Below are 25,434 nucleotides of genomic sequence, written 5' to 3' on the forward strand. Positions count from 1 at the left end.
CGGATGTTCCGCGGAAAAATGAGCAACATTTTTCCCATGGGGTAATGATATGTATAGATCATGTCCTATAAATCTGTAATGTCACTTGATATGCTAGGATCAACATGTCTGTTACGATAGAGTTGTGTTCGTATCACCTCGACATTTAATGTAACGGAATATCACACTGAGAGTCTTGTGACAACATATCGCGTTTTCATCAATTTAAATGAATATCAACGTGAACATTACTACATCATATATCAAGTGTTATGTTTCTAGCCGATGTTTTCAAGAGTAGTTTTCATCCCAAAGGAGATAAATATCACCAACAAATAAATGTATGAAAATGTAACGCTAGTTAGCGCGTGCTTTACACAGATATGTACAGCAGTAGACACGTTACACGAGCGAAATATGTACTTTACATTTTATTATCAAATTGCATTCACCGAATCATTAATATAACATCATTTTCTACGCCTACTTTTTTGCATACTCACGTCATCGAATGTGACTGCGTTATCGGTTCGTGAAAGGTTCCCAGCATTATCGCTCCATAGGGTCTCAATGTTAATAGTTAATTATTCAATGGAAGTCACTGCGTTATTACTCAATGGGGCCGCAATGCCAATAGTCAAAGTCTTACTAAATGGAGGTCACTGCTACTTATTCAATGAAAGGAAAGCTTGAACCACACGAGCCCATTGATTTCAGTTATCTCTCACCCCAGCTCTAAACAACACGAGCCCATTGATTCCAGTTAGCTCTCACCCCAGCTCTAAACCACACGAGCCCATTGATTCCAGTTTCCTCTCACTCAAGCTCTAAACAACACGAGCCCATTGATTCCAATTTCCTCTCACTCAAGCTCTAAACAACACGAGCCCATTAATTCCAGTTACCTCTCACCCCAGCTCTAAAGCACACGAGCTCATTGATTCCAGTTACCTCTCACCCCAGCTCTAAAGCACACGAGCTCATTGATTCCAGTTACCTCTCACCCCAGCTCTAAACAACACGAGCCCATTGATTCCACCAGGAGCCCATTGATTCCAGTTACCTCTCACCCCAGCTCTAAACAACACGAGCCCATTGATTCCAGCTAACTCTCACCCAAGCTCTAAACAACACGAGCCCATTGATTCCACCAGGAGCCCATTGATTCCAGTTACCTCTCACCCCAGCTCTAAACAACACGAGCCCATTGATTCCAGTTACCTCTCACCCCAGCTCTAAACCACACGAGCCCATTGATTCCAATTTCCTCTCACCCCAGCTCTAAACCACACGAGTCCATTGATTCCAGTAACCTCTCACCCCAGCTCTAAACCACACGAGCCCATTGATTCCAGTTACCTCTCACCCAAGCTCTAAACCACACGAGCCCATTGATTCCAATTTCCTCTCACCCCAGCTCTAAACCACACGAGCCCATTGATTCCAGTTACCTCTCACCCCAGCTCTAAACCACACGAGTCCATTGATTCCAGTTACCTCTCACCCCAGCTCTAAACCACACGAGCCCATTGATTCCAATTTCCTCTCACCCCAGCTCTAAACCACACGAGCCCATTGATTCCAGTTACCTCTCATCCCAGCTCTTAACAACACGAGCCCATTGATTCCAGTTACCTCTCACCCCAGCTCTAAACAACACGAGCCCATTGATTCCAGTTACCTCTCTCTCCAGCTACAGCTGTATTTTCCCATCAAAATGAAGTAAGGTCGATATGAAATTAAGACCATATCATACTAACTTACTTAAACGTTTTAACTATTAAATTACGCTGTCAAAATGCAACATGGGAATATGACTAAAAAATGATAAGTTATAATCATCTATCTGAACGCGTCAACCGACACTTTGTAAAAGTCTTAAGGGAGATAGATATATCCAAAGGCTGTGAATCGATTTTGGACCCTATCAAACCTTGTGACTGTTTACAAAACGCAATTCAAAATAGGTCGGTATTTGAAAAGTTAACTCCACAACTCGTCCGGATGACTGGAACATACTGTAGTTGATTTTTGATAGTCCATATTTTCCTGCTTCATTGAGTAATATAACCAGTCCACCACATTTGTTGAAATTAATCGAGTGTTTTACTAAAATGAATAGTTGGCATTTATACTTCAACACCAAGGTAAGGTTTCCCTAATCACATTCTGTGAATCCAGACATCGTCATCTATTAACGTCAAAAGGCACTGTCTAGTAATACTGTCAAGAGACACTACCCTTAGATGCAATAGAGAGATAAGGTTATATTCTACCGTCAAAAGACATTATCCAATCTACTTCAGGAAAGGCGTTGTCATTTGGTACCGTTAGGCAATAATACCCTGTTTAACCGTCAAAAGACACAGTCCTTTGGTACCGTCAGAAGACTCTGCCCTATTGAACGTCAACAGACACCATAAAAATACGCAACACTATGGCTTGAGGATAATTTATGACACTAGAAGACTATTTAAGAAACTGTTTCGAAATAAGGTCTAATTCTGAATTCCTAACAAACGTGAAATGAAATGCTGCAGCAATGATAGAGGAGTCATTTTTTTATTTTCATAAAGTTGTAATTCCTTTGTATTATCTTCAAAGTACAGGTATCCCTGGTATCCGCCTAGTCACTAATACAATTGTGTCACTAATACAATAAACGAGTTTCCAATTTTTATGACTTACACACAAAGGGCAGTTGAAAGATATTGATAACGGAACCCGTAATTTTCGAAGAATGGCTATTCTATTTTCATAAACAACTTAAGAAAAATTTCCAACAGTGATGTTCGATGAGTTTCTAAGTAGAAGAATCAAGGACTTGATGTAAGACACGTGTAAATGGGTCGGCATGACTTGTACATGGTGCTACATATGGTCTCTGTAGTTCAGCTTCTTTGGGTCAGTTGCTCGCATTATGGATTATCATTCAGGAGATCAGGGTTAGATTCTGATCGGGGCGCTCGACTGGAATGTGATTTCCTCTGTTCTGTTAAGCCGCGTACTCCGTCGGTTGAGTAAAACTGACCGTATTTAACACTATGAATATTTACCGTTGAGAAGCAAACCAAGTAGAATTGATGGATTATTATAAACTCTCCTTCTCGGCGCCTATCTTACTGAATCTGCATGTCGTAGATCACAACCTGTATACTAGTCACTTGTCTTTTATACACAAAGTTATGCTAAACAACAGGGTTAAGATTCATTGACACGACATCTCTGTAATAAATACTCTCATCAACATAAAAAAGTAAAAGTAAGGCAGTTTGAATGCACGAAGGTTGGAGTGGAAAAGTTGCGGAAGTGATTCCCGGAAAACGTCTTGTGGACAAATGTGTCACGAGACATTTCCTGAATTGTTAAACATATTTAAAGTGTCAGCACATAAACAGTGATCGGTACAAATTCTACAATAATTATCTCCTTGACCTCTAGTCCGCTACATAATGTACTCCACAACGGTTTTTTAATGCTCAAAGTTGCCAACAAACAGACGATCGTAGACACTGGGCTGGCTTTCAACTTTCGATTGGTCGGTTGATCAATGAAGGCCTTGGTGTTAAAAGTCAATGGAGGCCACGGTGTTATTGGTAAATTGTGGTCGCGGTATTATAGATAAATGGAGTTTATTGGTATTAGTCAGAACAATTATCCCGCGGATCATGAAATGGAGAGAGTGGGAACAGGAAAGGATTACAAAGTTTTCTTCCTTCGAGTCATGTCGTTTTAAAACATAGTAGAGCTGGTAAATATAAATACACCGATACTATTTTTAGTGTTACCAGACGTATCGGAAGCAGTAAAGACCCTTTAACTACAGGTGGTTATCAACAATTAGCAAATAGTCTTATCATTATTAACAGTTTCTAAAATTCGACGTCATATCAATTAGCGTAACCTTTACAGTATTGGTACTTGGGAGGTCGGGATTCTTGATATAGACACATGACATTGGGATAAGTTATCGACATTTCTCAATGTGTTATTAGCAGATTCTTAAACAATCGATGTATGGTCTACATTTACCTATCGCATCAATATCAGGGTTTTCATGGTTAGGAAATTTTATGGTAAATAAGATCAGATATCGGTTTTAAAACCTCACTCCCTAGTCGTCTCCTTTAGCGTTATCTAAATTCCCCAAGGTATATTCACTCCTCGATCCCAACCACACTCTCCGGGCCCAACCACCCACACTCTCTGAGCTTAACCACACTCCACGGGCCCAACCACACTCTCCGAGCTTTAGCACACTCCACGGGCCCAACCACACTCTCCAGCCTTACTTACACTCCACGGGCCCAACCACACTCTCCAGGCTTACCCACACTCCACGGGCCCAACCACACTCTCCAGGCTTACCCACATTATCCAGTCTTACACGTATTCTCCGGCTTACCCACACTCCACGAGCCCAACCACACTCTCCGGGCATACCCACACTCCACGGGCCCAACCACACTCTCCGGGCATACCCACACACCACGGGCCCAACCACACTCTCCGGGCTTACCCACACTCCACGGGCCCAACCACACTCTCCGGGCATACCCACACTCCACGGGCCCAACCACACTCCGCGGGCTTACCCACACTCCACGGGCCCAACCACACTCTCCGGGCTTACCCACATTATCCAGTCTTACCCGTATTCTCCGGGCTTTAGCACACTCCACGGGCCCAACCACACTCTCCGGGAATACCCACACTCAACGGTCCCAACCACACTCCGCGGGCTTACCCACACTCCAGGGGCCCAAACACACTCTTCGGGCATACCCACACTCCACGGGCCCAACCACACTCTCCGGGCTTACCCACATTCCACGGGCCCAACCACACTCTCTGGGCTTACCCACACTCCACGGGCACAACCACACTCTCTGGGCTTACCCACACGCTCCTGACTTACTCGTGTCCTCCGGGCCCAGTCACACTCTCCGGGCCCAACCACACTTTCCTGGCTTACCCGTATTCTCCTGGCTTTCCCGTATTCTCCGCGCTTACCCACACTTTCCGGGCCCAACCACACTCTCCGGCTTACCCAAGCTCCAAGGGCCCAACCACACTATCCGGGCTTATCCGAGTTCCACGGGACTTACCTCACTGTCGAGGCCTTATCAAACTCTCTAGCCTAACCACATTCTCTAGGTTTAACTAGCCACCACTCTTAGCCTCTTTCGCTCTCTCTCTCTCTCCCTCCCCCCCCCCCTCTCTCTCTCTCTCTTTCTCTCTCTCTCTCTCTCTCTCTTTCTCTCTCTCTCTCGTCTTCGCTGCTCTCGTCTTCGCTGACAGTCTCGCTCTCTGGCAACCTAATAATTATTTGTCGGGTACAGTCGATTCGACGGCACTTTCTTCTACATATTCAATGAATTTCCGCGATGCATAGCCAAGAATATTCCTGAACATTTCTATCAACCTCTTTCCCATATGTCTGCTGACTGGTTTGTGGGTTTGTTTTGACATTTTGACAATTGGGGAATACAATCTAAATAAAGTCTTCCACGATCGATGTTAATAAACAAAGTTAGACGGCACGACGATCCACAAATAATAACACTCACTTCTATCTAATTTACCTGAAGACTATAGCACTTATTATTCAGTCCGTGAAACAACCAGGGAAAGCTGGAACCACACGAGCCCATTGATTCCACTTACCTCTCACTCAGCTACAGCTGTATTTTTCCATCGAAATGAAGTAAGGTCGATATGAAATTAAGACCATATCATACTAACTTACTTAAACATTTTAGCTATTAAATTACGCTGTCAAAAAGCAACACGGGAATATGTCTAATAAATGATAAGTTATACTCATCTATCAGAATGCGTCAATCGACACTTTGTAAAAGTCTTAAGGGAGGTAGATATCAAAAGGTCCGCAAATCGATTTTGCTGCCTATCAAACCTTGTGACTATTTACAAAACGTAATTACGAAATAGGTCGGAAATTTAAGTTAACTTCACAACTCGTCCGGATGACTGAAACATACTGTAGTTGAATTTTGATAGTCAATGTTTTCCTGCTTCAGTGTGTAACATGACCAGTCCACCACATTTGTTGAAATTAATCAAGTGTTTTACCAAAATTAATAGTTGGCATTTATACTTCAACACCAAGGTAAGGTTTCCCTAATCACATTATGTGAATCCAGACATCGTCCTGTATTAGCGTCGAAAGGCACTGTCTTGTGGTAACGTCAAGAGACACTGTCTTGTGTTGCTGACAAAAGATATTGTGGTATCTTCAGGAGACACTACAATGTGTTAGTTTCGATCACACAGTCCTTTGGTACCGTCAGAAAACACTGTATAACTGCCAAAAGACATTGTCTTGTATCTTTAGAAGACACTATCCAATCTACTTTGGAAAAGACACATTCCTTTGGTAACGTCAGGAAACACTACTTTGTGTAACTGTCAAAAGACATTGTTTTTTACCATTCGAAGAATGCTATTCTATTTTAATAAACAATTAAAGAAAAGCTTCCAACAGTGATGTCCGATGAGTTTCTAAGTAGAAGAATCAAGGACTTGATGTAAGACACGTGTAAATGGGTCGGCATGACTTGTACATGGTGCTACATATGGTCTCTGTAGTTCAGCTTCTTTGGGTCAGTTGCTCGCATTATGGATTATCATTCAGGAGATCAGGGTTAGATTCTGATCGGGGCGCTCGACTGGAATGTGATTTCCTCTGTTCTGTTAAGCCGCGTACTCCGTCGGTTAAGTAAAACTGACCGTATTTAACACTATGAATATTTACCGTTGAGAAGCAAACCAAGTAGAATTGATGGATTGTTATAAACTCTCCTTCTCGGGGCCTATCTTACTGAATCTGCATGTCGTAGATCACAACCTGTATACTAGTCACTTGTCTTTTATACACAAAGTTATGCTAAACAACAGGGTTAAGATTCATTGACACGACATCTCTGTAATAAATACTCTCATCAACATAAAAAGTAAAAGTAAGGCAGTTTGAATGCACGAAGGCTGGTGTGGAAAAGTTGCGGAAGTGATTCCGGGAAAACGTCTTGTGGACAAATGTGCCATGAGAGGATTCCTGAATTGTCAACGATTAAACATATTCAAACTTTCAGCACATAAACAGTTATCGGTACAAATTCTACGGTAATTATCTCCTTAACCTGTAATCCGCTACAGAGTGTACTCTACTACTGTTTTAATGCTCAAAGTCGCCAACAAACAGACGATCGTAGACACTGGGCTGGCTTTTGACTTTTTGATTGGTTGTGTACTGTAACTAACAATTTTTCTCATATATCTACGGTCTGACATCAAACCTCTATAAAACACCACGTCTCGTACTTTACCTAATATGGTAATCTACCAATGTCTCATCTTTACTGACGACCACTGTCTAGGTTTACGACGTCATTTCTGTTTAAGTAGGGGCCATCCGCGTACCGTAGATCTGTCTGCATCTTCGAGTCGTCCGATATTGACCCTTTATACAAACCGGCGAATAACTCACAGGATCGACTAAATCACTCACTGAAACCTTCACCCAAAGTCCCACACTCATTGAGTTTGCAATTCAAATTGCTCTATATTCACTGAGAGCAGCTGTATACCAGTTGAACCAAATACCACCCAATGAGATCAAAATTCATTGAGTCCCAATCTCATCGAGTCAAACACACATTGAACCAAACAGTACTCATTGAGTTCCATACCAACTGATTTCGCAAGATTGATTTCGCAAGAATGATTTCGCAAGTTAGGGCACCTGATATTCACTGAGCCCACTATGCATTGACTCCCATACCTGTTGATCCAAATACATTAATGTACCACTCACTTAACTCAAAACTCATTGAGCCCCAATTTCCACTGAGTCAAATACCCAGTAAGCCAAACAGAACTCATTGAGTTCGACACCCATTGCGTCCAATACCAGTCAATGAAACCAACGGTAATTGATTCCAATACCCCATGAACCTAAATATTATTAAGTCCCAAACTTATTGGGTTCCTCCACTGTTCGTCAGTTTGTACAAAATGTATGATGAGACCCCTCCCGGAGACTTTCTATTCACAAGGTAATCTGTGACACATTTCATCCTCATACTTGATAATACAAGTTACAAACCAATTTACTTTTACATCTTGCTATATTGCAATGCCCATCCTTATCACATAAGTACCTTCCACCTTCGATAACATGGAGGTTTTGTTATGAATCTCAGCATGGCCATGCTGCTATCGCTAATGCAAAATATTTTTCTTCATTTGGGAATGTTCAGATATCTACCTATGTGATTCTATTTATATATTTTTTTCTTTCTATTTCCGGTTCTGAAATATTTCTTCTTCCTGTAGTATTTTGTATTATTATCAATAATATAATTTTCTGGAAAGTGGACGATGGGATGTACTAGTAATCGTTGGGCGTAAGGATTGGGAGACGGCCATGTGCCGGTGTCAGTAACTACGTGATACTTCAGTATAAAACTGATATCACGTGGGGTAAATTTGAGATCAGCACGCCATCTATTATGTATCAAGCAGCGATCGCTTCTCGCGTTAAAGGTTGATACCGTTTCTAATGAAAGTAACGCGAGCCGTTTGTCCAGGAGCAAAAAACAAAATAATGTTGGATCGATAACGTTGTATGTTTAGATTTTACTACTAAACCATTCTAACTAAGCATCTCACTGTCATTTATGACAACACGCCTACATCACTTTCTTTGCTAAAAATCCAAGATGTCGGAATGTATCCGTTTAATACCGAATATTTAGCTTTATAACCTCTTCAATGATGACATTATAATAACTAACTCTACACCACAGCTGGTAAGTTGTTAGCTTCATGCTACACGACACGACACGAAATTGGATAGAAGTTTTCAACATTGATTCACAATGCAATACAAACTGTATATTCCTGAAATTGAAAAAGTCTGTATCACAGACCCCACGGAATCTTCTGGGATACGAGGGCATTAGAGATAGTAATTTGTCCAGAAATAAAATAACGAAACATTTAACTAATAGCTGCTTTAACGAACACTCTATTTAAGGAGCTGGTAGTTGCATCGTGTTCCGGCCATTTATGCCATGGTATCATTATTTTCCTAATGACAGTCAGTTGCCAGTCATGTAGTGATCACTTTGAGTATCTAGAAAATTGCGCATTGTTTACATTTCCAAAGTCAATACTTCCTTAAAATCATATGGCGATTATCGTCTGTGTCACCAAAAGATGTGTATTGAAACCTGAGGAGCTGGTCCTTTCGATAACATATATAATTGTATGACTTTGCTTTCAATGCTAATTGTGACATAATTTGCAGTAAGGTATGTTTATTCCATGAAATCTCATAGTAAACACCGAATGTCTGTAAGTACAGGTGCGTGGTCATTTATCGGGTAAAATTCTTTCATTTGCTGGTAATCATATTACAGGTAATTGTTGTGTTTCAAGTAGTCATGGTCACAATTCAGGTAAACACAAAGTTTCATGTGCCCCTGATAACATCACATTTCGCAGCAGCATGCCTGTGATAATGACGATTCATGTGATCATGACCATATCAAAAGTAACAATATTGTACGTGCTCATAATCACGTTACAGGTAATACATCATCGCACGTGCTTGAAACGTCGGGTTGCACTGTTGTTTATTGTTATACATTGAAATCAGAGATGGAGGCTATGTTAAGATCAGTGATGAAAGTTATGTTAAGGTCAGTGATGAAAGTTATGTTAAGGTCAGTGATGAGGGTTATGTTAAGGTCAGTGATGAAGGTTATGTTAAGGTCAGTGATGAAGGCTATGTTAAGATCAGTGATGAAAGTTATGTTAAGGTCAGTGATGAAGGTTATGTTAAGGTCAGTGATGAAGGTTATGTTAAGGTCAGTGATGAAAGTTATATTAAGGTCAGTGATGAAGGTTATATTAATGTCAGCGATCAAAGTTATATTAAGGTCAGCGATGAAGGTTATATTAATGTCAGCGATGAAGGTTATGCAAAGAACAATGAGAATATTGTCGACTCATTACGTGACAAAATGCAAACATGTACAATGTAAGCGAGATGTAACCAGTGTCCTACTTCGTTAATATTTATGCCATACAAACTCCACTTCGAAGTACGGTGGCTGGGAACGGACTTTATAAAAATAATCACTATATCCGACCGAAACTTAGTGTGTGCGGACGACTTTTTTCCTTTAGAACACAAAAATATCTAGTAACAATAGTCCGCTAGAAGACAATAGTCATTTGTACATGGTGTCCATTTCCTGCCACCGTTCAAAGGAATCTGAGTGGGCAATAGGTATTTTAAAAATTCATTTGACCCCCACCAGCAATTGGCGCCTGGTGTGTTCCATCATATGAAGCTGTAGCCATACTTGACGAAACAGGCAGTAGACCTCTACCTACAGGCGCGTCTCGTCCTTTGATGTCTGTGACCAGGTGTACACCAAGGTGCTCTGTACGACCTAGTGGTAGAATATGGCAAGGTAATCAATCGCTTTCTTACTAATGACTAGGCACTGGAACCTTACTCGCAAGGGCTTCCTCGGCTTGAAGTCATCACAATAGTCTAGCTGAACATAGCTCCACACAGATTCAGGAAACACCTCTTAATAGGAAATAAGAACGGGATGAAACTCCTGTCAATATGTATTGAATCTTATACAGCGTGTTGTTATTTGGAAACCATATCATATTTGACGTACAGAAACATGTTTTCGAAGAAAGAGCGTAATTTTGAGAAGATGCATGACCAAGATATGATGGATGATGGACAATAATTGACATTTCTTTTTCTTGTCCCCGGATCGACAGGTTATTTATATATTATCTGTTTGTTTTTTCTGTCTGTTTGTCTGTAGTGAACTTTAGCCTTGCCCATAAATCTTGCATCGCAAGTAGGTAGAGCTTTCATATTTGGCATTTGTGTTCCTTGTGACAAGACCTTTCCGGTTGTACCATTGACCACGTGACCTTGACCGTGACCATTGACCTACATTTGAAAAGCTTTGACCTGAACTATTGAACAATGAAGACATACGTGTTACACAAAGTGGGCATGCAATCAACACATGCCTTACACATTACCGTATTAATGTCGCATTTTAGAATTTCGTTTTAACTGGAGGCATAATATTTCATAAACACATTTTTCTAAAAAAGACGAAAAAGTCACAAAAATGCTTAAATAGGAAAAAATAAAACCTTGCCAAAGTCAAAAGGATATAACGAAAACAGTTAAACAGAAGTGAAAAAAGATGTCAAAACATGAATTAAAATCTTTCTTGCTGCGGTTTGATGCGTTTTCGGTTTGTAGCTTTGGTAGATTTTTGTTCTTTCTGCTTTAGCTTTAGTTTTCTTCTGGTTTTAATGAAAATAATACGATACTGGACTACAGCGCTTAACAGAGTCACAACAATGCTTTAGTGTTGATATCTTAACAGGGTCACAACAATGCTTTAGTGTTGGCATTTTAACAGGGTCACAACAATGCTTTAGTGTTGATATCTTAACAGGGTCGCAACAATGCTTTAGTGCTGACAGTTTAACAGGGTCACAACAATGCTTTAGTGTTAATATCTTAACAGGGTCACAACAATGCTTTAGTGTTGGCATTTTAACAGGGTCACAACAATGCTTTAGTGTTGATATCTTAACAGGATCGCAACAATGCTTTAGTGTTGACAGTTTAACAGGGTCACAACAATGCTTTAGTGTTAATATCTTAACAGGGTCACAACAATGCTTTAGTGTTGGCATTTTAACAGGGTCACAACAATGCTTTAGTGTTGATATCTTAACAGGGTCGCAACAATGCTTTAGTGTTGACATTTTAACAGGGTCACAACAATGCTTTAGTGTTAATATCTTAACAGGGTCACAACAATGCTTTAGTGTTGATATCTTAACAGGGTCGCAACAATGCTTTAGTGTTGACATTTTAACAGGGTCACAACAATGCTTTAGTGTTAGTATCTTAACAGGGTCACAACAATGCTTTAGTGTTGACATTTTAACAGGGTCACAACAATGCTTTAGTGTTGATATCTTAACATATAATCTCTTTATTCAATAAATACCTGTGGAATAGTATTGCGTATTATACATGTTTGATATTTAACGTATTAGGGTCCCAGGTATAGATAATGACATGACGTCACACACAGAGAGACCATACAATATTTGCATGAATCTGAAAAATGATTTATAAAACTCTTCACATTTTTATTAAAATGTCTTTGATTGTTTGATAAATCACATACCGTACAGAAATTCGTGTAAAATCCCTTTACATGAAGCATGTAACAGCAGTATAAATGCCATGCTATTCACAAACCCCTAGCATGTATTTCTTATTTCAGAGTAGTTTACCGCACATACATTGGTATAATAGGAACAAGACAAAGTGAATAGATAGACTACAAACTGTACATAAACATACACTAAGTATGACTTATAATAACACATTATGTATAATCGCTCTTAGTTTAACACTGTACTGATGACCCCCAATCCTCTACTGACAGTTCCAGAACTTCAGACTTGTAAAAATACACCCCAGGACGAAAACATTGTGATTGGACGTTGGCCATCTGTTTGCTATAAAGAATCCAACAGAGGCTAGTGTTTAGCTTTGTATACGGCGATTACATTACAGATATACCTTATAATCTTATACGTGCCTGCTTCAACTGACTGTATAAATGTCCATCATTCCACATCGGAACGTCGAATTGCCCGTACATTGGTGGCAATCGTGTTTTAACAACGAAAGGGTAAATTCCAACGGTGTTATCAAATTATATTTCATATAATTTTAACATTTTAAACATTTTTTTTCTCTTTTTTTTTTCGAACTATTATCTGGATCAAGTGACCTTGATGTCGACCAATTCTATCTTGTACACAAATACACATCATATTTAATTCGCTTTACTTACAGTTGAATATGATTTATAACGGTTTCCAAAAGACAGAGCATAGCTTCGAGCGCGGATAATACTGGCCTCACACGTGATACATCGATCACGACAGCCTGTAGTTCTCACAGGCATACACCTATATTACAATACATATTGTACGTGTTAAATAAAAGGAATTCGCGAAAAAAGTGCCACAGCGATAACCATGTGTTTCTACAGTACATTAATGTTTATAGTGTGATTATACGATAAAATGCAGTCGTTATCGCGATTTCTGAACAGTTGCTTCAGCTAAATTCAAATATAAAAGTAATGAGAACATTTTAGGAAGATATATCGGTTAGTAAGTAACATTTCGGGACTTCCCGGTGCTTTTCGCAATGTCCATTTATATTGTTTCGGTGACATGCAGAAACGTATCAATACTAAAACAAAATGAGACTTACCAAGACTGGTATCGAATCCTCCTAGGTATTCCGAAGTTGTGAATTGTCTCACCATACAACTTTTACCAGTTCCTTCTGGGCCCACTACAAGAACCCTAAACGGCACAGCAGTTCCACCAGAACCTGTACTATTCCCAAAACTACTCTGTGACAGGGAACTAGATGTCCTCGATAGACAACCCATTTCACTCCCCGACGAGAGAATGCTATTTGTACTTCGGGACCTAAGGGAGTCTCCCCGATTTATGATCCCTTTTGGAGTGAGCTCGAATGTCCGTAGTCTGTAGAAGTCTGTATCATTATCGTCGTCCGCACATCCTTCCGACGTATGACGTAATGACCCGAGATTCGGTTTTTTATATGTACTTTTGGTAGGAAGACTGCTGGTTCGAGGGCGAATATCAAGATCGAACACCTCCAAGCTTTTCTTTTTTGATTTCTTGACAGACGATGACCTACACCTTGGTCTTGGCGAAACGTTTAGCATATTAAAATTGACCTCCCCTAGTAGGGGACTTGGAACCCTGTGTCTGTAAGGACTGTTATTATAGTCCTTTTGACCACAGGTTGTGTCCCCCTCGCTTACTTCATCAACAGTCAAAAACGTCATTGGACATGAAGACATTTTACCGAAAATATCAAATAAAATTCATCAAATCAAAATATTCGCTCACAGTTTCATGTAATCAATCAATCCTAGAACACAGAATAATTGATAAAATCTACACTGCATTCCTTTTACATTCTAATCCATATGTATTTCACAAAAGGAAACGAAAGTTATAAAAGCAATGCATGATTGCAATACACTGATTCTGAAAGACAAGGTGTTTTATGTTATACGCCGTGTCAACAGGTAAAAGTTCCTCGAGTGTCGCCTGACCGTGTGCTCCATGAAAACTGCTGTCTGCTAGCTGTGCTGCTGTCGTTGACAGTGTGTGTACAGGGAGGAACACAGAAAGGAGGGTCCGCCTCACTTTGTTGACATTCTGAGTATTTAATGACGTCGCGCACACAAATAATCTATGTTCAATATCCGAAGTGTGACTGGTGATCTGGTGTCCATTAGCACGTATCCTCCTGTCACTCGTCTATGTAGACTTGTTTGTAAACAAACTTCTGTAATATCGTACTCACGTTGTCACGTGTAAACCCTTCACTCTCAGCCAATTGCAATACATACCTTGCTGTCAAACGTACTTGTGACATCGATGACAACAATGTTGCTTGGCTGCTTTTGTAACGATTTCCTCTATTGGCTACATTTTGGTTGATGCTTTGCTTACATTCCATTGGTTTGTCGTTTTGATGACGTTCACTATCATTCCAGTAACACGTTAGATGTGTCTTGATTCGCCGCGCGCAGTAAAAGCTTGCTGCAGTGACTGTTTGTACCTGCTATGAGACGGAGCAGACGTTTACCGCGATGAGTGAAGCGTTGAAAGCACGCTCGCTCATTTTTAGTTTCCTACCGAGAGTTATCGATGGTTAAATAACGTTAGGTTTATTAGGCATCGTTCGGGATTATAACCTAATTTCCTTTCACAATGTGCCACTAACGACACAGCTTCTAATGTTCTGGTGGTTGATGCAGGCGGTATCACGAAACGATTGCATTTAGAAGGTTACCTGGACCTGAGGTCTACATGGTAGCTGGACCATTGAACGACATAAAATAAGCCTCGTACCTTGCCTAAGCCGAAGTGACAAAATTAGACACCGTGTTGTAAACAATAACGTGACAATATCAGACGTCGTGTTGTAGACAATCACGTGACAGTATCAGACGTCGTGTTGTAGACAATCACGTGACAGTATCAGACGCCGTGTTGTAGACAGTAACGTGACAGTATCAGACGTCGTGTTGTAAACAATAACGTGACAGTATCAGACATCGTGTTGTAGACAGTAAAGTGACGGTGTTGTACACAATAACGTGACTGTATCAGATGTCGTGTTGTAGACAATAACATGACATATCAGACGTCGTGTTTTAGACAATCACGTGACAGTATCAGATGTCGTATTGTAGACAATAGCATGACAGTATCAGACGTCGTACTGTAGACAATCACGTGACAGTATCAGACGTCGTGTTGAGGACAATAACATGTCAATACCAGACGCCGTGTTGTAGACAATCACGTGACAGTATCAGACGCCGTGTTGTAGACAATAACATGTCAATACCAGACGCCGTGTTGTAGACAATAACATGACAGTATCAGACGTCGTAATGTAGACAATCACGTGACAGTATCAGACATCGTATTGTAGACAATCACGTAACAGTGTTGTAAACAATAACGTGACAGTATCAGATGTCGTGTTTTAGACAATCACGTGACAGTATCAAATGTCGTGTTGTAGACAATAGCATGACAGTATCAGACGCCGTGTTGTAGACAATCACGTGACAGTATCAGACGTCGTGTTGAAGACAATCACGTGACAGTAACAGACGTCGCGTTGTAGACAATAACATGTCAATACCAGACGCCGTGTTGTAGACAATCACGTGACAGTATCAGACGCCGTGTTGTAGACAGTAACGTGACAGTATCAGACGTCGTGTTGTAAACAATAACGTGACAGTATCAGACATCGTGTTGTAGACAGTAAAGTGACGGTGTTGTACACAATAACGTGACTGTATCAGATGTCGTGTTGTAGACAATAACATGACATATCAGACGTCGTGTTTTAGACAATCACGTGACAGTATCAGATGTCGTATTGTAGACAATAACATGTCAATACCAGACGCCGTGTTGTAGACAATCACGTGACAGTATCAGACGCCGTGTTGTAGACAATAACATGTCAATACCAGACGCCGTGTTGTAGACAATAACTTAACAGTATCAGACGTCGTGTTGTAAACAATCACGTGACAGTATTAGACGTCGTGTTGTAGACAGTAACATGACAATTTCAGACGTCGTATTGTAGACAATCACGTGACAGTATCAGACGTCGTGTTGTAGACAATAACATGTCAATACCAGACGCCGTGTTGTAGACAATCACGTAACAGTGTTGTAAACAATAACGTGACAGTATCAGATGTCGTGTTTTAGACAATCACGTGACAGTATCAAATGTCGTGTTGTAGACAATAGCATGACAGTATCAGACGCCGTGTTGTAGACAGTAACGTGACAGTATCAGACGTCGTGTTGAAGACAATCACGTGACAGTAACAGACGTCGCGTTGTAGACAATAACATGTCAATACCAGACGCCGTGTTGTAGACAATAGCATGACAGTATCAGACGCCGTGTTGTAGACAATCACGTGACAGTATCAGACGTCGTGTTGAAGACAATCACGTGACAGTAACAGACGTCGCGTTGTAGACAATAACATGTCAATACCAGACGCCGTGTTGTAGACAATCACGTGACAGTATCAGACGCCGTGTTGTAGACAATAACATGACATATCAGACGTCGTGTTTTAGACAATCACGTGACAGTATCAGACGCCGTGTTGTAGACAGTAACGTGACAGTATCAGACGCCGTGTTGTAGACAATCAAGTGACAGTATCAGACGCCGTGTTGTAGACAATCACGTGACAGTATCAGACGTCGTGTTGTAGACAATCACGTGACAGTATCAGACGTCGTGTTGTAGACAATAACATGACAGTATCAGACATCGTGTTGTAGACAGTAACGTGACAGTATCAGACGTCGTGTTGTAGACAATAACATGACATATCAGACGCCGTGTTGCAGACAATAACATGACAGTATCAGACGTCGTGTTGTAAACAATAACATGACAGTATCAGACGTCGTGTTGTAGACAGTAACGTGACAGTATCAGACGCCGTGTTGTAGACAATAGCATGACAGTATCAGACGTCGTATTGTAGACAATAACATGACAGTACAAGACGTCGTGTTGTAGACAATCAGGTGACAGTATCCGACGTCGTGTTGTAGGCAATAACATGACAGTATCAGACGTCGTATTGTAGACAATCACGTGACAGTATCAGACGCCGTGTTGTAGACAATAACATGACATATCAGACGTCGTGTTGTAGACAATCACGTGACAGTATCAGACGCCGTGTTGTAGACAGTAACGTTACAGTATCAGACGCCGTGTTGTAGACAATAACTTAACAGTATCAGACGTCGTGTTGTAGACAATAACATGACAATACCAGACGCCGTGTTGTAGACAATAACTTAACAGTATCAGACGTCGTATTGTAGACAATCACGTGACAGTATCAGACGCCGTGTTGTAGACAATAACATGACATATCAGACGTCGTGTTGTAGACAATAACTTAACAGTATCAGACGTCGTTTTGTAGACAATCACGTGACAGTATCAGACGCCGTGTTGTAGACAATAACATGACATATCAGACGTCGTGTTGTAGACAATCACGTGACAGTATCAGACGCCGTGTTGTAGACAGTAACGTGACAGTATCAGACGCCGTGTTGTAGACAGTAACGTGACAGTATCAGACGCCGTGTTGTAGACAATAATATGACAGTATCAGACGCCCTGTTGTAGACAATAACATGACAATACCAGACGCCGTGTTGTAGACAATAACTTAACAGTATCAGACGTCGTATTGTAGACAATCACGTGACAGTATCAGACGCCGTGTTGTAGACAATAACATGACATATCAGACGTCGTGTTGTAGACAATCACGTGACAGTATCAGACGCCGTGTTGTAGACAGTAACGTGACAGTATCAGACGCCGTGTTGTAGACAATAATATGACAGTATCAGACGTCGTATTGTAGACAATAACTTAACAGTATCAGACGTCGTATTGTAGACAATCACGTGACAGTATCAGACGTCGTGTTATAGACAATCACGTGACAGTATCAGACGCCGTGTTGTAGACAATAACGTGACAGTATCAGACGCCTTGTTGTAGACAGTAACGTGACAGTATCAGACGCCGTGTTGTAGACAGTAAAGTGACAGTATCAGACGCCGTATTTTAGACAATCATGTGACAGTATCAGACGTCGTGTTGTAAACAAGCACGTGACAGTATCAGACGTCGGGTTGTAGACAGTAACGTGACAGTATCAGACGCCGTGTTTTAGACAATCACGTGACAGTATCAGACGTCGTGTTGTAAACAATCACGTGACAGTATTAGACGTCGTGTTGTAGACAGTAACGTGACAATATCAGACGTCGTATTGTAGACCATAACGGGACAGTATTCTACGCCGTTTCCAGAGACTGGTTAGCTACATTTATTTTCCGTAAAATTACTTGATTTTAGTTTCAATACAGTGGTTTTGAATGGAATTGAGCGTTGGATTCCGGGAACAACAGTTGAAGATATCCAAAAATGGAGACCGCTGTCGGATATGTGGATTCAAACTGTAATGTAGACACCTGCGTTATTTTCAATAATCTAGTGAGAGTAAAAATGCAAAGTAGCCTTGACCTTTTACCGCGGTGGTCAAGTGGTTAAGGTGTCGGACCGTCTATATCACTAGCCCTCCACCTCTGGGTCACGGGTTTGGGGTCTACATCGGGCAGTTGCCAGGTACGTGAATTATTATGACTGTTGATAGGATGTAAAGCAACACTGAACCGATATGAAAATGGATGTTTAATTATTTTGAAACAATCGATAGCGAAGACAACCCTTGCTTTAAAAGGTAAAAGTCAACGAATTACAGGGTTCAAGATTATTTTTCTGATCGGGGTTCCTATATTGACGTCAGACTGTGCGTACATCGTGGTCAAACGGCTCTATCCAACCAATTCATTTTTTCTTACTTTAAAAATGCAGACGATTTGAAATAAGTTTATTTACACCATAAATAAAATGACAAAAGAACAAAAAGGATAGAGGATTTTTTGTGGTATTGAATATACTACATATGTGAAGGGAAGAAAGTGTGAAATGACACAATTAATCAGCAAATATCTGCATTTGATTCACTAATGTGACTTAAATATCACTAATGTTACTTAGATATCACTAATGTTCCTGAAATATCACTCATGTTACTTAAAAACCACTAATGTTACTTAAATATCACTATTGTTACTTAGATATCACTAATGTTCCTGAAATATCACTAATGTTACTGATATCACTAATGTTACTTAAATATCACTAATGTTACTTAGATACCACTAATGTTACTTAAATATCACCAATGTTACTTAAATATCATTATTGTTACTTAAATGTCACTAATGTTACTTAAATATCACTAATGTTACTAAATATCACCAATGTTACTTATATATCACTTATGTTACTTAAATATCACTAATGTTACTTAAATATCTTTAATGTTACTTAGATATCACCAATGTTACTTAAATATCACTAATGTTACGTAAATATCACCAATGTTACTTAAATATCAATAATGTTACTTAAATATCATATCAATAATGTTACTTAGATATCACTGATGTTCCTGAAATATCACTCATGTTACTTTAAAAAAAAACACAAATGTTACTTAAATATCACTAATGTTACTTAGATATCACTAATGTTCCTGAAATATCACTAATGTTACTGATATCACTAATGTTACTTAAATATCACTATTGTTACTGATATCACTAATGTTACTTAAATATCAATAATGTTACTTAAATATCACTAATGTTACTTAGATACCACTAATGTTACTTAAATGTCACTAATGTTACTTAAATATCACCAATGTTACTTAAATATCCCTAATGTTACTGAGATATCACTATAATGTTACTTAGTTGATGAGTTTTGTTTGCAGAGTCTGATGTTTATTAACCTAACAGCTCGGCTAATGAGAGATTCCTGTATTTCCTTTTTTTTCTTCTTCTCTTCCTAAATAAATAACTTCTAACACTGATATTAAAGTACAAGTCATTTTTTTAGATCCTTCGTTAACATGTATACATGTTACTCATTACGCACGCATCGGCAGTCATTATCACCAGCACCTTTCCCAAACTACGGCGAGGCGCAGGTGTGCAACCGGGTACGGCGTACTTCAATATTGGCGACATAAAAATAAAGATGGCGGATGACGTTAATTGTCACTTCTACAAAGGACATTTTGTGTAGACACGGTCATGGGTACTGCATTACGCCACAAGCATAGATTTTGCGATTTTGGCATAGTTATTGAGGTACCCATTAGAGACAAGAGAACGTTTCATCCGGAAGTTATAACTTGGTCAATATTTGACCAATTTCGTTCATCAAAACTCTCATTGGAAAACTAAAACATTTCTGTTAAAGATAATATTCCTAAGATCTAAGGCCCCTAGAATAATAAAAAAGATATATAATTAAAACAAATATATTCAGTATTCCCCTCTCGGGAGTTACAACCCATGTGACTATGATACATATCCGTGGTGTAAGAATTCATGCCAAGTCCCTGTGAGTCATACTATCATTTTTGCACCGTCTTGTCTACTTGTTTATTTACATAAATCAAATACATGTGCTCGCCTACATAAGTCTCGTGCTGGTAAACCACGCGCTGTCGACATCTCAAACACCAGTTATACTACTTTAATGTTTTGGCAACAGCGTACCTATTTAATACGTCAGAACAAGCTGTAACTTAGCTGACATTGTTTAATGAACAGTTGAAATCTATCGAAACAGGAATGAATTAAAATAGCCTCCTTGGAAGTTTACACTAATCAGCTAGTTAGGGTACAAAGACTTCATCGTTAATAGATTGTAGCTAAAAGAAGCTTAATTTCTTGTTCTTATATCAACTTTCACAAAACTTTTATTCATTATCACTAAATTACTGTAAAGAAAACGTTTTAGACTGACGTGATAAAATGTACCGCGCAATAGGGCTTCATTCATAGAGGCGACTCAGTGATAACAATGATACAATAATGTAATTTAAGTAAGAATAAACCATCCAAACGTAGACCATTGAGGATTTCACTATAAAGCTATCGGCAGAATAAAAGAAGTATGGGGAAAAATAAAAATAAAAATCATTGAATAAAACGTAAAATGAATTAACAAATGCGTCAAAGCTCTGTTAGTGAAAACTTCGTTTTCTGTATTTTTTTATCGATCTATTTTACATGTACTTTTCCTACTACCATATGACTTTCAAAGTTATCATCACAAAATGGACCTTTTTCATGAAATTGATTTTTGAATCAAGTATTCATACAACTTATGTAAATCCACACTTATGTTGGGAAGGAAAATGTGTTCAGTCTCGATTCCTTAAAGCATAATGATACGTTATGACAGTGTAATTCCTGTCTTTTTTCACAATAACATGTAACTACATTAAAATGTTTGTGTTTCAAACTCATGACCTACTTCTAAGTCATTTAAACGGTTCAGTCAAATCACGAGTTCAGGTTTTCATCAATCTGACTATTAATTCATTCTTTCCAGCTGTCTTTGCCAAGCTGTCATTTCTGTAACGAATAACATGCAGAAAGTAATGCATAAAGCCCAAAGCCTTTCCTTTTCATATTATCAAAATGCAAGTTGCATGAGCTGGGATAACGTTCAATATTCCAAGTTAGGCCCTCAGGCAAACTTTCACAAATTTCGTTATGGAAAAAATAAAATTAAAAAAAAACAAAGCAAAAAACAAAAGGGGAAAAAAAAAAAAAAAAAAGCAGCAAAAATAATAAAAAAAGAACCAAGTAAAAGCACTTTCATTTAAAAAAGATCTAATATATTGACTCTTGTCAGTGCTGTCCCATTACTTCACTACGAACATAAGGAGACGTATATATATAAGTATACTGTATTATACATTAATAAAACAGTTTAAACTCAGAACCTTCAAATACGTATACATTAGTGTCCTTACTAAAGCTAATATCTATATTGTTTATTAGTGTTCCTGTATTTAACAACAGATGCCAATATCGACAAGTTTAGCATACTCAGTTGCTATATTGAATACTCATTATTGTTTAGCTAATCGATACGGTATTAATATCGATTTTACTACACTATTAAATGTCCTATATCCAGCTCTACACATGCGTACTGTGTGATTTTCCTCGTCTTCTCATCCCCCAAAAGTATATTCCTGTTGTAATGCAGGCACCCACCTTCCAAACATCAAAACATCAATTATGTTGCTGTTGCATTTGTACATGTAGTTTGAGGTAAAACCATGAATACTGATCTAACGACATGGTACTACCATGTACACAAGGATGTTACGGTGAAGAGATGGTAAACAGTGACTGTAAGTTTTGAGAAACAGCGAGAATATTGGTGTCACCACTTGTCATAACTGTCTTGCCAAGCACCCCCATTGCCAACTAAGTTCGTGTAACCATTTAAAAATCGCCGATTATTCGATATGATTTGTGATAAATCAACAACATCTAACGGTGTTGTTATAAGGAAAATAAGATGTCTACAAAATACGCGTGATTTAAATAATATCAAAATAAAATACAACTGTATAGAGTTAGGCGTGAAAACAACCATATGTGTAATTAGAGGTGAAATCGACTGTATGGGTGATTAGACGTGAAATCGACTGTATGTGTAATTAGAGGTGAAATCGACTGTATGTGTAATTAGAGGTGAAATCGACTGTATGTGTAATTAGAAGTGAAATCGACTGTATGTGTAATTAGAGGTGAAATCGACTGTATGTGTAATTAGAGGTGAAATCGACTGTATGTGTAATTAGAGGTGAAATCGACTGTATGGATAATTAGAGGTGAAATCGACTGTATGGGTAATTAGAGGTGAAATCGACTGTGCGGATATTTAGAGGTGAATCGACTGTAAGGGTAATTAGAGGTGAACCGACTGTATGGGTAATTAGAGGTGAAATCAACTGTATGTGTAGAGGTGAAATCGACTGTATGGGTATTTAGAGGTAAAATCGACTGTGTGGATATTTTGAGGTGAAATCGACTGTATGGGTAATTAGAGGTTAATCGACTGTATGGGTAATAAGAGGTGAAACGAATGCATAGGTAATTAGAGGTGAAATCGACTGTATAAGTAATTAGAGGTGAAATCGACTGTATTGATATTTAGAGGTGAAATCGACTGTAAGGGTAATTAGAAGTGAACCGAATGCATAGGTAAATAGAGGTAAAATCGACTGTATGGGTAATAAGAGGTGAAACGAATGCATAGGTAATTAGAGGTGAAATCGACTGTATAAGTAATTAGAGGTGAAATCGACTATATGGCTAATTAGAGGTGAAACGAATGCATAGGTAATTAGAAGTGAAATCGACTGTATGGGTGATTAGAGGTGAAATCGACTGTATGGGTGATTAGAGGTGAAATCGACTGTAAGGGTAATTAGAGGTGAAATCGACTGTATGTGTAAATAGAGGTGAAATCGACTGTATGGGTAATCAGAGGTGAATTCAACTGTATGTGTAAATAGAGGTTAAATCGACTGTATTTGTAATTAGAGGTGAAATCGACTGTATGTGTCATTAGAGGTGAAGTCGACTGTGTGGATATTTAGAAGTGAATCGACTGTATGGGTAATTAGAGGTGAAATCGACTGTATGTGTCATTAGAGGTGAAATCGACTGTGTGGATATTTAGAAGTGAATCGACTGTATGGGTAATTAGAGGTGAAATCCACTGTAAGGGTCATTAGAGGTGAAATCGACTGTGTGGATATTTAGAAGTGAATCGACTGTGTGGATAATTATAGGTGAAATCGACTGTGTGTGTAATTAGAGGTGAAATCGTCTGTATGGGTAATTAGAGGGGAATTGATAGTATGGGTAATTAGAGGTGAAATCGACTGTATAGGTAATTAGAGGTGAAATCGACTGTGTGGATATTTATAGGTGAAATCCACTGTATGGGTAATTAGAGGTGAAATCGACTGTGTGTGTAATTAGAGGTGAAATCTACTGTATCGGTAGTTTGTATCATTACACTGAATGTTAAGTAAACCATTGTCAATGAGACTTATTTCAGTTCAACTGGTTCCAAGATTCTGTCGTGATCATAAACGACAAAGCAGACTCTGATAAAAATTTGTCTAAAGCTTCCTTGGGGAAAGGTTTCTAATTTTGTATAATATATGGGTCTACATGTAGCTAAACACCGGAGTGGATGTACCGAGACTGTGGCTCCATAGGGAAAATTTAGCAATTTCTTTAAAACCATTCTTCTCCTGTACTAATAGGGTCTTGTTTTATTTCGTCTGGAGCATCCTTAGAGAAAGAGAATCTAATTTTGTATAAACAGTGTGTCTTGGTCCCCGGAGGGGCAGGGACCAATAACTAAGCTTTTTTTAATCCTTCTTATTATGAAAGAAAAGTGTGATTTGTCAAAACTTCGTCTGAAACCAATTTATAAATATCTACTGACATAGTGCATGCTAGATCGTGCGCCTATTTAATTAAATGTTCTGCATATCACGAATATTTTCTGTCGATTTATTGTCCGTCCGTTAACAATAAATTGTAACAAGATGGGAGAGTTTTTTTCGGATATGAACCTATCATCCGTAGAAAAATCTCCATGTGAATTCTCATAAAGAGAACAAGAAAATGATATACGCTTGTGATGTTTGCAAAAATGAAACAAATTTCAAATAACTTAACAATGTAATACGTCACATGAAAGGACATAAACTGAAAGAAGTTGCAGTAACATTCCGGAATACTTATGTGAAAATGTGGGGGAAATAATGTGTTCAAATAAGAACTACATAAAACGTTTACATACACTTGCAAGGTTTGTAACAAAGTCTTTCCCCGGCGTTGGCATGACAGAGGAAAGTTGGCCCAACAGAAAAAATCACAAAACAACAGTAAACGGAGAAGTACAAATGGAATGCGTGTAGATAACCCACTTCGCGCTCTAGAACTTGTTCTGAGTATGTGTCCTTATTTTGAACGTTGAATAGTATTTCATTATCCAAATCATTCACAACACACGGAAACAAGTTCATCTGACAACACATATAAGCTTCGTCCTGTAGTTGTTAATTTCATTAGCTAGTGACGTCATGAAAGGGCGTACATATTCAGCGAAACGGTACATTTCTAAAGGGCGTTTGATTTCTCTTTTACATATAGTCTTTGGTT

General features: G+C 39.0%; 1 protein-coding gene across 1 annotated transcript in view; it reads right to left on the reverse strand.

Annotated features, from left to right (window-relative positions):
• The window catches only part of LOC132554277 (GTP-binding protein GEM-like), an 81,887-nt gene extending 67,896 nt beyond the window's left edge, over positions 1–13,991 (reverse strand). Inside the window, exon 1 of the mRNA XM_060218583.1 lies at positions 13,367–13,991. Coding sequence (XP_060074566.1) covers positions 13,367–13,991 — 625 coding nt within the window. The remainder of the gene's footprint in view (positions 1–13,366) is intronic.
• Between the last annotated feature and the right edge of the window lie 11,443 nt (positions 13,992–25,434).

This window comes from Ylistrum balloti, unplaced genomic scaffold (genome assembly GCF_031769215.1).
Source record: "Ylistrum balloti isolate Yb309-2 unplaced genomic scaffold, AGI_CSIRO_Ybal_v1 Utg370388, whole genome shotgun sequence".
Lineage (NCBI taxonomy): Eukaryota > Metazoa > Mollusca > Bivalvia > Pectinida > Pectinidae > Ylistrum > Ylistrum balloti.